General features: G+C 39.6%; 1 protein-coding gene across 1 annotated transcript in view; it reads right to left on the reverse strand.

Annotated features, from left to right (window-relative positions):
• The window catches only part of ANO4 (anoctamin 4), a gene marked incomplete at both ends in the record, with an annotated part of 130,238 nt that overhangs the window by 20,559 nt on the left and 94,504 nt on the right, over nt 1-15,175 (reverse strand). The window contains 4 exons of the mRNA XM_082309716.1: nt 1,448-1,484; nt 5,099-5,263; nt 7,944-8,084; nt 14,078-14,160. Coding sequence (XP_082165842.1) covers nt 1,448-1,484; nt 5,099-5,263; nt 7,944-8,084; nt 14,078-14,160 — 426 coding nt within the window. The remainder of the gene's footprint in view (nt 1-1,447; nt 1,485-5,098; nt 5,264-7,943; nt 8,085-14,077; nt 14,161-15,175) is intronic.

Consider the following 15,175-nt stretch of genomic DNA (forward strand, 5'->3'; position numbering starts at 1 on the left):
CAATGGCAATGCTCTGGAGGAGCATGGACGTGAGCTCTGAAAAAGGTCATGTAAAGGTTGAAGAAAGACATGCTGAATGTAGCTTTGCTGCCAGTCAAACTCTGAGCTTATTACACTGATAAAGATCTTTCAAACCAAATCAGCTACTTAGGCCATCAGAGTGAAAACCACAAAACAGTCTGAACACTGTCAGAACAGCTTGACCGACAACTGCTTTCTGTACAGGCCACAAGCAGCAGATCTACCTTGATGATAACCTAGCAGAAAGTAATCAAGCTTCAAGGTCTCTAGACCATATCTTACTGTCTCCAGGGTGTCACAGGGAGTAAAAGGGCATAGCCTGTGCAAATCATGTACTTGAAAGTCATATTTCTCAACTGTAACTAGCAGGTATCTTTTCCATGGATACAGGATGGCAAAAATACTTTAAATTTACAGCATACAAATGAGGACTCTCAGTATAATAAGAAACAACAGAATAAAATGCTATCTTACACAGATATGCTTTGAATGCATCACCTATAACTTCCCACATGTAGAAAAGCCCTGACACTAGCTAAAGTCAGCTGTGTGTTTCCTTTGAGCAGATACCACAATCTGTCCACCTCGTCCAAAATACCTTACTGAACATCATCAATGTACAAAGGTATGCAGAAGCTCAAAATAATCTCCTCAAACCACTTCTACACATGCCATAATATGGTTTGCTTGATAGGTTTTCAGCAAGAGTCTCCTTTCAGGCTTCCTGACACTAAGGAGCCCTTGCCAATTGCCACCAACTACTGCACTCTTCCAGCATGACCAGGATCTCCAGAGGCTTTGCCTGAGCCATGGATATATGAGTGACAGCCTATTGCTACCCCACTGAGAGTACATGCTGTCCATAGAAAACATGTCCTTATTCTAGCATAAAGATCACCTGTATGGGTGAGCTGAAAAGATTACAGAAACTTAGAACACCATTAGAGTTTAGGTGTTGGTAGAGTTGATGAGTCACCTAGTTATTTTCCCTCCAAATTACTACCCCTCTTAAAGGCATATATTTGATAGTCAATAAGCACCTTTGTTTCAAGCTATAAATTTGGCTTCCAGAAGTGATTCCCCCATTTCCAGGTCTTTGCAAAACCTGTGGGTTGTGAGTGCTCAGTCTCTCTGAAAACTCATGCTTTTTCCCCCCAAGGTAACAATTTGTTTAAGTTCTTACAAGGTAAGGGGCTGGAACAAGAACGAAGCATGGCAGGTGGGTGATTGTTGTCACCACTGATTGAATAGCACTATAGCTTAGTTTATATACTCCTTTATTATAAACTTAAGAAAAACATTAATTCCTATAGATTGCAAATTAATCAGGACTTTTCATATTTATACAGACAGCTTGAATGCTATCACAGTATAGGGATCAAAAATCAGTACAGTATCATTCAATTTTGTATTTAACATTGCTTACCTAAATTTGTCAGGAAAAGAGCAACCTTTTCATACAGCTGTAACAGAGAAGAAACAGCATCTTAGATAAGTGACCTGCTAAAAGATATATAGAACTGCTTTCTAAGTAGAGTAATTGCTCTCACATGTTAAATCGGACATCCAGATGGTCTCTGTGATGTTCTGATAATGATGATAATAAAACTATATAGTAATAACACAATAATGATATAATCAAACAAAGAGCAGTAATATTTTTAAAGCTTATACTCAGCTCTTTTCATCCACAATATATGGAGAAAAACATGCTGTCACTGTCCCTATTTTACATACACACTGGAAAAGGGTCAGATAACTTTTCCAAAAACACAAAGCAGAACAATAGCACAACTGGGATTTTTGTTTCAGTTACTTATGAAACATTTATCTCACAAAAAAAAATCACTCTAGTAAGAGCATGCTCAGATATCTTGGGTATTTTGGGCTTTTTGGTTTTGTTTGGGATTTTTTTGGTGCTGAAAGGAAAGACACTAGGGAGACAGGGTTGCTTCAGAGAAAGTCTTTAGTAATCCCCACCACCAGACACATTTCTTACTCCGAGTCAGTGACATTGTTCTAAAGCCTAAGCGGTACTTTCTGCGCCTAGCAGACACCATGCTCTCAAACTCTCTGGGAGACCGCTAACTTCATAAAGCTTGCAAAAAGTAACATAGAGGGTTTTCACAATTAGTACTTGCAAAGGGGTTTTGAACCTATAAACTACATCACCACCACCATCAGTATTAGCGCAAATTAATACAATTTCCATTTGCTTTAAATGAGTCCAGAGCTTGTTCCCACAAAACACTAAATGTCCTTAACTCTCACTGATGCTTACAGGGATATAAAGCTCCTCGTATTTCAGGCTCAAGTGCTTACTTATTCCTCAAGTGCATATCAGCAATGTTTCTTTTCATTTGCAGTTATCCTTATAAACTCTTGCTTAAATTGAGTTATGTACAATTTACAGACCAAACTGCCTGCTTAAGAACTAAAGCCATCCTGAATGATCTCATCCATGTTAACAACCACTTCTTGCTTAGAATAGCTTTTTGCTGCCTTTGGAGTAAACAGTTTTGTTTCAAGTAATGAAAAAGGTGGTTTCTTCTAGGTTTAAAAGCATCTCTTAAGGGCAACTGTAAAACTGCTAAATCTCTGGGTGGTTTATATCCTGATTTTCTTTGTTGATATTTTCTAAATGTACACTGCTCTGCAGAAGGGGGTATTGAAACTGTATTTTGTTGCTATTCTTCCTGGAACAGTATGACTGTGTTAGAGATTCTGTTAACAATGTTTGGATCTAATTATCTGCTACTGCAGTTTATCACTACTAGTCCCAAGGGGCCTTGTTTAGGATCATATTCTGTTCTGTGTTCATATTTTCTATGGGCAATATCACTGGAATTAACAGGTTTTATTAACCTAGGCAAAGCTAATGATTGTTCCCAGGTCAGGCTGCAGGATTATCTGGGAGACATTATGCCTGAAGGTCATTTCATTTTGTCATGAAGGATGTGTCAGTGTATGTACCTAGCTCTCAGAGCAGCCAGTCTAGAAGTTACTTGTGGTCTAGACCTTTCCCCTGATGCTTAGAGAAGTTATCAGCTCATATCAGAATCACTGGTGGTTTTCCAGGCTTCCTAGCAGTGAATTCCCTACTGTTATATACCTCTTGGTCCATTCTGGTTTTATTACTGTATCTTTACTTGCTCTCCTGCTACTTTTCTTGAGTCACAGTTTGTAGAGGATTCAACTACCTGAATTGCTCCTGGGGAATTTTTTTTTTTTCCCCCACAAGAAATCCCACTACTGTCCTTCAGTAAACTACATTAATCTATCACGGGAAGTGAGGGATTATCTTCTTAAATCCTTCTTTTGAAAAGCTCATGCAGTTTCATATTTTGGGGATCTTTTGTTTCTATGAGCTATATCCAGATCTAAGGCTGTGGTGTTTATTGCATGGTAATGAGTATAAGGCTTAAGAAATCCATCTTTGCAGTGCTCTATTTGATGTATTTTAGGAAGTAAAACAAAGTTTCTCAAAAGGCACCTTCAAGCCATCTTCCATTATTTTAAAAATTTCTCTAAGCTGTAAAACTCTTTGAGAAGCAAATAATTTTGTTTGTGCAGTATTTCTTTGTTCCTGCTTCACTGCATATACAATGACTTATACTGAGAGCTTGGAAATAGATGTTTTACTGACATCGATACATAGAGTTTTCTTTTTATTTCTTCTATGCTATTGTGTGCTCTAGGTGGATTAAAGAAAACCCCCAAAAGCCGCAGACAACAAACTATAAATCAAAAATAACATAAAAGAAGAGAGCCCTCAGTACAAATTCAGAGAGTATAACAGCTTCCACCTCTTCTTTCTGCCCTTTCTCAGACTATAGTCCCACCTTAGGGAAAATATAGGAAAGTCAACAGGTCTTGATAGAATATCCTAGTCACCGATCCAGTCTTGCCTATGCCAAAGGGACAAGTCCTGCAGCAAAGCCTCTTGGAATTTCCTCTCTATATAAATGAGGGGGCTGTTAAAATTAATTTTTAGATGATGTAAATGCTTGGTTATTGCACAGGAAAGAAAGTAGTCTCCAAGCCAGCACTTGGAATGTGCAGGCCTGAAAAAACATCTTACACTTTCCCTAGGAAGTAAGTCAGCATATCTCCTGGAGCAAAGCCTAATATGCTTTTTGCAGAAGACACTTGCTATTGAGTGGGTACAGATAATCCGCCCTGGCTCCAGTACCTGGATGGTTTGTAGGTTGATCCCTCCTCCCCGTTAAAATGCATTCTTATAATGTCAGTTGACAAAAACCTCATAGTAAAAGGCCATACATCTCTTGCCAAGAGCAACTAATAGAAGACACATTGCTATCACAGCAATATACAGAAGTACCTGCATCTCAATGGAAGGATGAAACTCATTCCCCATCTAATCTGTGCTATACTGTCTTATTGGGGCTGTTACCACATAGCAATTCCATTTATGTCTTTGTCCCAAGTTTGGTTCCAAACCAGTTCACAATAATAACCCGACCTCAGCTAGTCCCCCTACAATGCACCCAGACGGTGTCTCTGGTGTACCCTGGCAAAGGCCATAGGCAGCACATGGAAGCACTCAGGTCTCCTCAAGTCTCTTGAAGTTTTCAGCCCAAGGGAGTTCTCCCGCATACAGACATTGTGTCTGTATATGCATATCCTTACTGGTAAACTACTGTGAAAACTGCAGCTGGGATTACTGAAACTAGTATAAATAAGAATTAAGCTTGGCCACTGTATTTAAAAAATAACATCAAAACACTAATTAAAAAGAAGAATATTAATGAAATGAACTAAAACCTGCAAACATATCAAAGGGAAAAAAGAGGCAGAGGATAAAACAGGAGTATGGACAAGTCTCCCTAAAATATTTTTTAGAACACTCAAACACGCTTTACATAATGTTTTGGGTTTGGAATTGTACTTTACATAAATAGCGAATGATGTCCATAAACAATAATGCCATGTCTGGCTTAGCAAGACACTCCATTCCTGCTGAAAAAGGAACCAAAAGTATTCAGTGGTCTGCAGACTGAGATATCTACTGATCTGATGGCTTGGGTATAACTTGGGATATGTCAGTTTTACTCACCACATTCAGTAGCATGATGATGCAGAAGTTGATGCACACTGCAGTCCCTGTAGTTGCAACCTGAGAGTTATTCCTGATTAAAGCCCACTTAAAGGCAGCAAAAGTGCTGACAGTCACAACACGGTAAATAACAATGCCAAAAACAGCAGCAATCACCACACAGATCTAAAGGAAGAAAAAAATCAGAGAGAAGCAGCTGAAAACTTTCAATAGAACAATAGTTAACTTCTCCCTGAAACTCTGAAAACTAAAACAATAAAATGAGAGACTTAAAAAATACATCCATTTTGATTCCAGAGAAAGGTTTCAACATGAATATTCTTCTTATTGTGAAGTCCTTTTTATTTTCCATAATGTAAAATATCTTCAAAATCATATTAAAATAATTTTCAGTTTTAAACATTTTCTTGAAAACGTATCTCTTCCTTAGCATTAATGTGGGAGACAGTGTTGCCAGCTCTGGGAATTAGAAATTTTCCTTACATGCATGTTCCGTGATGTGCAAAGGCTAGTCTCGAGCTGATGTCCCACCTTGATGGTGTCATGTTTGGGATAGGTTTTGTGCTTTGATGGGCTTCACATTTACAGGAAAAATGTCTCTACTTCTAAGTACTGCCTCAATAACCACCCTGGCAAGCTACCCTAGCAAGCTGTTTCTTGCTACAGTTCTGGAAAGACCCTACCTAGGGAAGGTAACAAATTCAGTTGCCCTTGTAATTTCTTCTCTGATGAGACTTCCAGCAACTGTGACAGTTATAATGTGAAAGCCATGCAGCTGGGCCAGGCTGCTAAATCACTTGATGTTCCATATGCAACAGTTGAGCACTAAATAACAACTGTTTTCCATTGTGACCAATTTATGTCACAGTTTAGCAAGCCACCTAAAGGATAAAGAGTTAGGAATTAGCATGGGTGACTCATCTCATAGAAACTCTGACACAGTACCCGTTAGCCACCTTATTAGATAGGGAGGGAGAGTTTCTGCAGTAGAAGACACATGATTATTCGCAGAAGATAGGCGTATTGCAAGGGTATGCATAGACAACTTAAACCTATCAAAACTGAAGTATATCTAAACTGATTGAATGGGCAAAATGATTTTGAAAACACTGAATGCTAATCAAACTGTTTTCGTATTTTATTAGTTACTGAATTGATTGACATAATCCCAGTGCAGACGAAAAATAAAAGTGTGTGTGAATGTGAAGGGCTGCTTTATTAGATTCACTGCTACCACATCGGCAGCACATAGAAACTTAAAAGTTACTGAGCTAGAGGATTGCCTCTGGATTCCCTGCATAGTGTTGAGGGGAAGAAGGACCACTTTCCTTTGTTAACAGGGAATCACTAACCTGGTTCAGGCTGTATTAGTAACTGCACCATAAGAGTAAATGCTGTGAAATTTTGAGAACTGCTCTAACTTGAAGTTTTGATAAGCATATATCTCCTGTGCTTAAAGCTATAATTTTTCAGGAATATTTTTACCTAAATGAGGGAAAACTCAGCATTTTTCTAACTCATTGGAAGCTCACGCTATGCCAGCAATAAAAAATATCTTCAGTGAAAATAACCCTTGTCCTGTTTCAAGAACTGTTATGGGGACAATTTGTGGTGCGTGCAATTCAGAGCAAGGCTACTCTCTTTGACACTTTGAGCAAGATCTGTCACTAGGCTAAGAAGATTAATGACTGCCTTTGCAAAGGGGAGGGAGTGAAAACTGTCCCCCCTTCAAGAAAAAAATGTAGGGAAAATGCAAAATGTTGTGGGTGTACAATCAATTTTGAGCAGAGACTGCAGTCCTGAGCAGATGTAAGTGTCTTCAAGGGCTGAGTCGGACAGTACATTGGTTCCCCATGCCCAGTGTTTCGCTGTGTGTCTCTGTCTATCCACCTGACATACCAGAGCATGATTCATCTCAATAATGCTCTTGCCTTTCTTGTCCAAGATTGCTTTGGATGATTTTGAAGCCATCAGTTTCTTACAAACCCTCTGCCCTATTCCCTCCCATCTCATTCAAACACAAAGTTGCTGGGCTAGCTCACCCACCTGGCTCTCCACAGCTCCTGAAGTTATACACATATATAATTTTCTAGCCTCTGGGAAAAGCCCTAGTAAGTTCCATGAGGGTCTGCCAGCTGCGTTTTCAAGATGAATCCTACCACTGCTGTCATCATGTGAATAACAGTGAATAACAGATTCCGTGAAGTTAGAGGACGGGGGCATTTCAGCAGAAATGCATGCAGCTTTCTGTTAGGAGAGATTTTGCTTCTGTATTTAGTTTTGTACTTTGGAAGGGGGAGAGATGCCTCATTTTAGGCAAGGGACATCGGTTTCTCCATTTCAATTGCACTAGGAATATGAACCCTCTTTCCTTACCTCCTCAATACACTGAAAAACTAGGACATGTTAAGATCATGAAGCATGCTAGGCACCTTAGTTAGGTTGTCTGTAGAGTTTACAAAGAACAACTGCCTCTTCCATGACATCTCTCCCCATCACTCTGCGCTGTCCACACAGGGAAGGCAAGGAAATCAGTGAGCTAATTCAGTCAGCTGAAGTTGGTGCCTAAATGTCACTATTCCGGTATGTGTGTCGCTACATATAGCCTTATGCGTATATCCTTGAGGGAAGGACTTAACTATCTGTGAGCTTGGTGAAGAGTAAACTAGTGCAGGACTTTATAGAAACTCAGGCTATTTGCTGTGTACAGATTTTCAGCCTGCAGTAAACATGCTAGAGCTCATTTCACTTTCAAGCAGTCATATCCAATATCTTCATACTCTCTCAGCAGACATAATGTTATTTTGTATTTTTTCAACTGGTAAATAAATAAAAGTTCTCAAACCATAAAAAATATTCCAGATGCAGAAACAATGAGTCTGCTGCATTTATCTGCAAATGCTTGATAAGGCTCTGGCTTCCCGGATATGGGGTTCATTCGTTCTTTCTTGGAGTACTTGGCTTCAAACTGCGGACGTATTTCCTCCTAAAGAACAGACAGACAATGTTCACATACTGCACAGCTAGGAAAGATTCTGTAGGAAACTTCAGATCATTTATCAGATCACAGTTATTGGGAATTACATCTTTGAATTCAGCAGCCGGCACAGCTACTGTAAAAGCTGAGCTGGGAAATCAGGTCTCCTTCATGAGAACTAGAATAAATCACTGTACCCATAAAATCATATTGGAAGTATTTAGTTAACTCCCTGATTAGCTACTCATCTAAACAATACTCTTTTCAAACTATATGGCTGTAAGCCAAATCATTTTAAGGTTGATATCACAGCGTTTTCCAGCCTGGTATTATCCTATTGATACTGGAATTCTACAACAAAGCAAAAAGGGGAAAAAAAAAAAGAAAAAAAAAAAAAAGCTCCTTTTTCCAAACCCAGCTGCAGTTTGCTAGGTAATTGGTTAACTTCCCCTTATCAGCAATAGCTTCTCAGCATTTGAAGAAGGAGACGTGCCATCTAATGTTGCTCAATTCTTTCCTAACTTGGACAATATTATTAGCAGGAACAGCTTTCAGCAGCAGCAATGTCAAATCCTGCTTTGCCATAAAAACTCTCTCCTGAAATGAAACTTGGGAATTTCTTGGGGAGAGACTTGGTTACATCTGTCTACAGCCTTGTCAGAAGACAGGATTCACCCTTAGTCCAGGTAAGACCTCACGATTTTCAGCTGCAGTAGGGCTACCCCACCACCCTGCCATCCAGGAGGTTCACCAACAGCCATGTGTCCTGTGCCACCTCACCCAAGTCTGACATTGGGGATGCTGGCAGAGATGAGAGAAAGCACCAGGCTGTGAAAATGAACTCTCACAGCTGTTGGCAGTCTATATACATGAGATCAAGTTTTACAATGCTCTGATGCATACTGGAGAACTGGCCCACGGTACAGCTGGCTACAAGGAAACACAAAGGCAGCTATGGACTGTCTTTGCAGCTTTTCCACCAGGCCTCTGCTGTGCAGTTCTTTGTAACAGCCAAGAACCCAGCTTACCAATTTCAGTCACTTCCAACCTTCAACTGCATTTAATTGAACTTTGACTGACTGAAACTTGTATATGACTGGACCTTAAATGACTGCATTGAAATAGGTGAATGTTAATTGCTCATACAAGTCTTTAGAATGTGAATAAAAATAAGATATCCTAAAATCCTACATCCTTTTTATAAAATTCCCCTGGGGGGAAAAAAAGTCATGCCTCATTCTTATTCTCTCAAATTTTGAAGGTACTTTCTCAATACAGTTAATTTCCAAATTCAAGCAACAACCTGGTAACATTAAAAAAAATTAAGAGGCATGTATGCTTAGCTGCAATACCTGTGTAACTAATTATGTACTTGAGGGAACCAGCCCTACATTAGCTATATACAAAGGCTAAGCATGTTTTTATGGAGGCAGGGTAACACCTCGCTATTTTTCTACCTTGCTCAGGCTGTTCCTGCCATATCAGGGCTGAAGGCTGCTGAGCAGACCATAATCTAGCAAGAGAAACAATGCCAGTAGTATTCCTGTGTGCCCAGGGACATGCAGAATGATACAGTGTGATAGTATTGAAGCAGGGCGCTTGAGAATTGCACCCTGTAGTTTGTGCAAGGTCTCTGCCAGCTGACTTATCGAGTCATATACAAGAAACCCTTTCTTCTCTGCAGCTCTCTCTAAGCCAGGATTTGATTATCTTTTACAATCTGCACTATAGGGAAGTCCTTATCAGATCCACCCATCCATGAATCTAGGTATCTCCTATGATCTCCAGTCAATTCAGATAATGCAAATGCTATTTTTACAGATACATCTCCACATAAAACAAACTCTGGCATGAACCTTCGTACCTGTTTAATGACACTCAGCAATGCTGAGCACAGCTTGGTGCACGAAGTGAACAGTACTGTATCTGGCTGAGGTTAATGCTATAAAGAAAGTGACACTGAAGAAAAAGAAAAAAGTACACTGTAAATAGCAACAGAAGCCATATTTCAGCTGGGAGTGCCAGGAACTCTGTGCAATTGGTTTCTTGTTGCACACCCAGCCAAGACCCAGTTACTCTCCCTGTCTCCCACCTTGCACCTCATTTACAAGAAAAGGAAATCCAGATATGCAGGGTTGAAAGAGCCAGAACACGTTCAGACCATGTCCCCAGGCTGGGGGACCTGGACACTGCAGGGGCTGCTGCAGGCCTTCCTTGGGTGAAAATCTGAAGTGGTGAGGAATTCACAAGGCTACGTATCTGAACAAATTTAATTCTCCTTCCCATCGTCTTCATTGTTTCATTTCTTTGTCTCTTCATTTAGAACAGAAAAGTGATAACAAAGTGATAGGAAGCCTTATAAATGTTTTTTTTTCAATCTGTTGTTGGTAGGAATTAATAAATTTCCCTCTGTAGCAAAAACTTATTTTTCAATTTGACAATGAAAATTAAAGCAAGCAAAAGCTAGACGTGGCAGATAATGTTAATAAAAATAACAATCTCCATTAACAAAAGCTTGTGACTTAAAATGGTAATTAGAACTCTTTAATTGATTTCTTTGAAATAGCTAATAAGAGAAATCAGCTGATCTGGTCTAGTGATAACTGAATGGAATGTAGAGAGGAAATTTAATTAGCAGTGATTTTATTAGAAAGCAGCACTTTTAGGAGTAAAATTTTCACCTTATGGAGACAAAATTCTGACATCTCACTGATGTGTACAATTTCATGATCAAAATCCACAGGATGTGTCTTTTTCAATCTGCATAAAACAGACTGTTGTCCTTTCTTCCTGCTTCTCAAACATGAATCATTCCAACTCTTTACTCACAGGAGAAACCATGCTAACTTCTGGAGTATCAAATATGGATGAATGTGCACTGCCTTAGGCTACATCTTTCTGCACTAAAAGAGCTACTCTAAATTTCTTTGTGAAATATATCCTTTTCTTTCAGGAGATTTCTGAGTCCTTCAACAGGTAAATTCTTGCAGGTGGCCTATCCTTCCTAGTCCAAGGATATATTGTCTTCTATAGCCCAGATGTAGAAAAGGGATTTGTAAAAGATTGAAAAGCTGAATCTTAATCACGGGGACAAAGATAGCACCCCCAGAAGTAAGTCTCCTTGCAAAGCCTGTGGTTTGCAGGTCATCCTGCTTGCCGCTGAAGGCAATGGCAAAGTGAAGAGGTGAACTTCGAACCACAGAACAGGGAAATGATCTCAACACTTTTTCACCTGGGACACCTGCTTCCGAACTGTGACTGTCCCATGGGCAAAGTCCTGCAAAGATCCCTGTGGCAATGGAAACATGTAGCATTCGATACTCAAGAAGAGGACGCAGTGGTCCATAGAGCTGGCCTTAAAGCAAGGACATGCTTGAGTTGTGCAGTAGGTATGGGCACTGGCAGCTGTAGCATCTTCAGAGAAGACGCCTCTGGGAGGCAATCAGCTCCCACTCTTGGGATCTGAGTGAACACCGAACAAAGGAGGAACTGATGCCTCACAAGCCAATGAGATACTGATGCTCTGATGACTGGTCACATAAATCTTTGAGAAGCAGCCAGTTGAGTTCCTATTGGCATCTTTAACCTCTAATTTGAGAGAGAAAGGTACCATCTGGCACACTGCTTCTGAAAAGACTGCTACCTCCTGCTGTAGAGACTTATAAAACTCCCTCTAGACCTGTAAGAAGTTGCAATGAGTAGCTTTGGAGCAGGTACACTCACCACTGGCCCAGGGCACCTGACTTTGAGGTCTTGTTGACAGACCTCATCGGAAAAAGCCTGGTGTGAGAATAAAAGACCAGCTGACCATCAGCAGGGAGCAGGTATTCTCTGAAAATTACCAACATGCATATGTCATCCTGCAGGCCAAACTGAAATAATCTGCCAGTGGAACATCCACATCTCTCATAAAAAATAATGTTATTTGATAGACATCATAAAATAAACACATCATATTTCTATCAGGATAGTTTCAAATACCAGAAGCTGTTTCAGGCTTTCTGACTGGAAGAGGAAAAATCTAGCAACTCTACTCTCTTCTGTCTTTCCACTGTTTATTCCAGCTAACGGCTTAGTTGCATAGGCTTGGTAACGGTTTTCCAAAAAATCTTAGAAAGCAGAGAGTGAATCTTACATGGGAATGCTTTCCTCCAGGATCTGCAAGAGGACAGGCACTTTCAGTAGTAGCAGCAAGGTTGTAAATGGAGTTTGGACACATGCATAAGGAGGAGAGGGAAACAGAGTGGGGAGTGGTCCTGAATGGGCTTGGAGCTGTTGTGCTCATACCTGAGCAAAAGACTCCTCCAAGCATTACCACACCAGCCAGAAATCACTTAGTATTGTTACATGGCGGGGTGGGGAAGCAAAGCATAACTTAAGGACAACCTTACCAGGAAATTCAATATTTGTAAATGAACTGATCATAGGAGACAGGTGGATGGCTTTATAAATCAGCAGAATCCCAAATCCAGGTAGGTTAAATGGTGAAAAGTGCAAATATATAACATCCCAAACTATAAACATCTATAACACCAGGCTTCCTGGGAAAACCATCAAAAGGGCGTCATACTGTACTTGCTTGTGTATTTTGTTAGTTTAAAGGCTCCTTCTCATTCTGGGGACACTGAGCTATAATCCTGACTTGGAATTGCAATTTGGTACATCTGTCTTTTGCCTTAGCTGCTGGCAGCAGCAGTGGCTTTTTTACAACTAACCATGAGGGGACATGATCACTGCAGGTCCATCCTGACCAATATTTGATCCTCAGGCAGGATTATCTCAGTGTGGTCTCTCTGTGACTCGTCAGCATTGGCAAGAGCAGGCTGCTAATCTCAGGAGAGTTAAATCAGTATTAGAGTATATTCTAAATATATGACAACAGTCCTGAAGTATCACCAAGAATTGACAGCATATGTACACAAATAATGATGTTCCTGTTGCTATATAGAAACCAATTTGCAGTTGTGTAAGTTATTTCATTTAATGTTCTTGGATTATTTTCTTAGTCATTAAGCATTTTAAAAAAAATCCTATCAGGAAATTAGCAATTGTATCATTTCATGGCCTCACTGAACTACATTGCCTTGTAGACAAAAAATGCCATAACTCAGAAGTCTGTTTCTCTGCTCACAAGATTAATGAAAAATAAATTCTTCAACAGAGGCAGCAATATAGAAGTTCAACTGCATTGAGACCACTACAGCAGCCTCTTACAGTCCCTCCAATTGCTTCAGGATAGTCTCTGGAGAGGAAGGAGAACAGACTCTGTGGACACCTGTATGTCCAAATCCCACTCGAGGAGCACATTTTCTGCCACAGCCACTGAATCTTGCTTTTCTCCTGCATAATAAAACCTTCTAGTTCCACTTAGACCTCAGGTCTCAGTCCTAAGAGCATGCTGTTTCTTTCTGGCAACCACCACAGAAAAAGGTTAAGGCTATTTTTCACTGTTTAGTTTCCTCCCTAAGGGGATTTCCTCTACCAACAGAGGATGAATTAAGTCCTTTGAGTTGGTTCATCTCCCTCAGTCTCTCTGCAGCACTGTATACTTAGGTAACCAGCACCTGAATGTTCAGAAGCTGGTACAAGCCTCACAAGGCTTTCTCTCCATCAGTATTCTTAGTGGCTATCTAAAAGGATAGATAAAAGCTCATTTGCCAAAATTCATGATACCCTGGGCTGTCAAGAATTTCCTTGGATTCAAAAGCACAATTTGTTAGCTTCCCCCAAAGTGCATTAGTTTCCTGAAATCTCCCACAATGGCAGCCACTGATATGTTGAAATTAATTTAGATTTACAAAGGTGTAAAAGAGAGGACAGTTTGGCCTGAAGAAAGTTTATTCACATTCCAGAGAAAACATCTGAGGAGAAAAATGCTTATTTCCTAGTTTATGAAGATTTGAAGAATGAATTGAAAATAAATCCAAAAGAAAAAGATGCTTACATTTTTAGCCAAATCTTTTTGTATTAAAGATTAAGGAGTATATTTTTTTTATACAAACCTCTTCTTCTTCCCAGTCTATCAAGTCCCAGTCATAAGCAATTACTGCTCGCCTTCTTTTCCAAAACTCCAGAAAAACAGTTGCTGGAGCAAATAGAAAAAAATACAAAATTGTTTTTAAGTCAAGAAAATGTTAACTACTATCACAGAACTGTTGAATGAAGCTGTTACATTATTTTCATTTCTTTGCATAAATGGGTTCCTTTGAACAGCAAATCATGCTGATGATCAAAACTGCTTTCAAAATGCATTGCTTTCTAAGGATTACTTTGCTTGCTTCAAGTATGATTGAGGCTTTAGAGATTTCATTTAGTGTTAAATGAGAATGTTTAATTTCTAACAAACTAAGGGAGGACTCTCAAAAAATAAAATTGTTCCTGTGAGTCATCATTACTAGATATAGCAGATTTCTGATGAAGCTAAAGGTTTCTTAGGGCTACTGCAGACAAAGCAGTAACTTTCCTTCTGTAAAGGCCATTTACAATACACAGAAACCAGAACCTAAAGGAAGCACATTCCAGTGCATGTGCAAATCTGTAGCATACTACTGAGGAAATGGGAATTTTTGTCTTACACCTTTCTAATCCAGACCATTTCTTTTACACTACATGTGTGTGTATATGTGGTGTGGCATTAACATCTGACAATTCAACATTCTGTGCTGTACAGCCCTTCTTGACAGCGTTCAAGATAGTGTAATATGACGGTACATGACTGTGCTTCCATTTTGTGACAGAAAGAACAATCAAGGACGCACTCAGTCATAAAATAATATGTTCATATTCTGGAGATTAATACTGAGCCTGTTTATGGTTACAGTTCTTTTTTTTTTTAAATTTGTTTTGTTAAAAGAATGTAGAAGCTGCCTAAAGCTAACACAAATCAATGGAAAGACCTCCTCTCCCACTGTGAGGTTTGGCTCTTCCCTTTATTCCCACTGAAAAGCATCAGGCTGATAACCACAGAGAACATAAACCTCTCTGCTCGTGAGCTAGCACAGTATCAGCTGTAATGGTGTCACAATAGCCTGGCAATATGTTCCACATCCAGTCCTAAAGGCATCTTAATGGACTATCTGCCCTACTGCAGCATATTGATA

This window comes from Platalea leucorodia (genome assembly GCF_965183815.1).
Source record: "Platalea leucorodia genome assembly, chromosome: 4".
Classification (NCBI taxonomy): Eukaryota; Metazoa; Chordata; class Aves; order Pelecaniformes; family Threskiornithidae; genus Platalea; species Platalea leucorodia.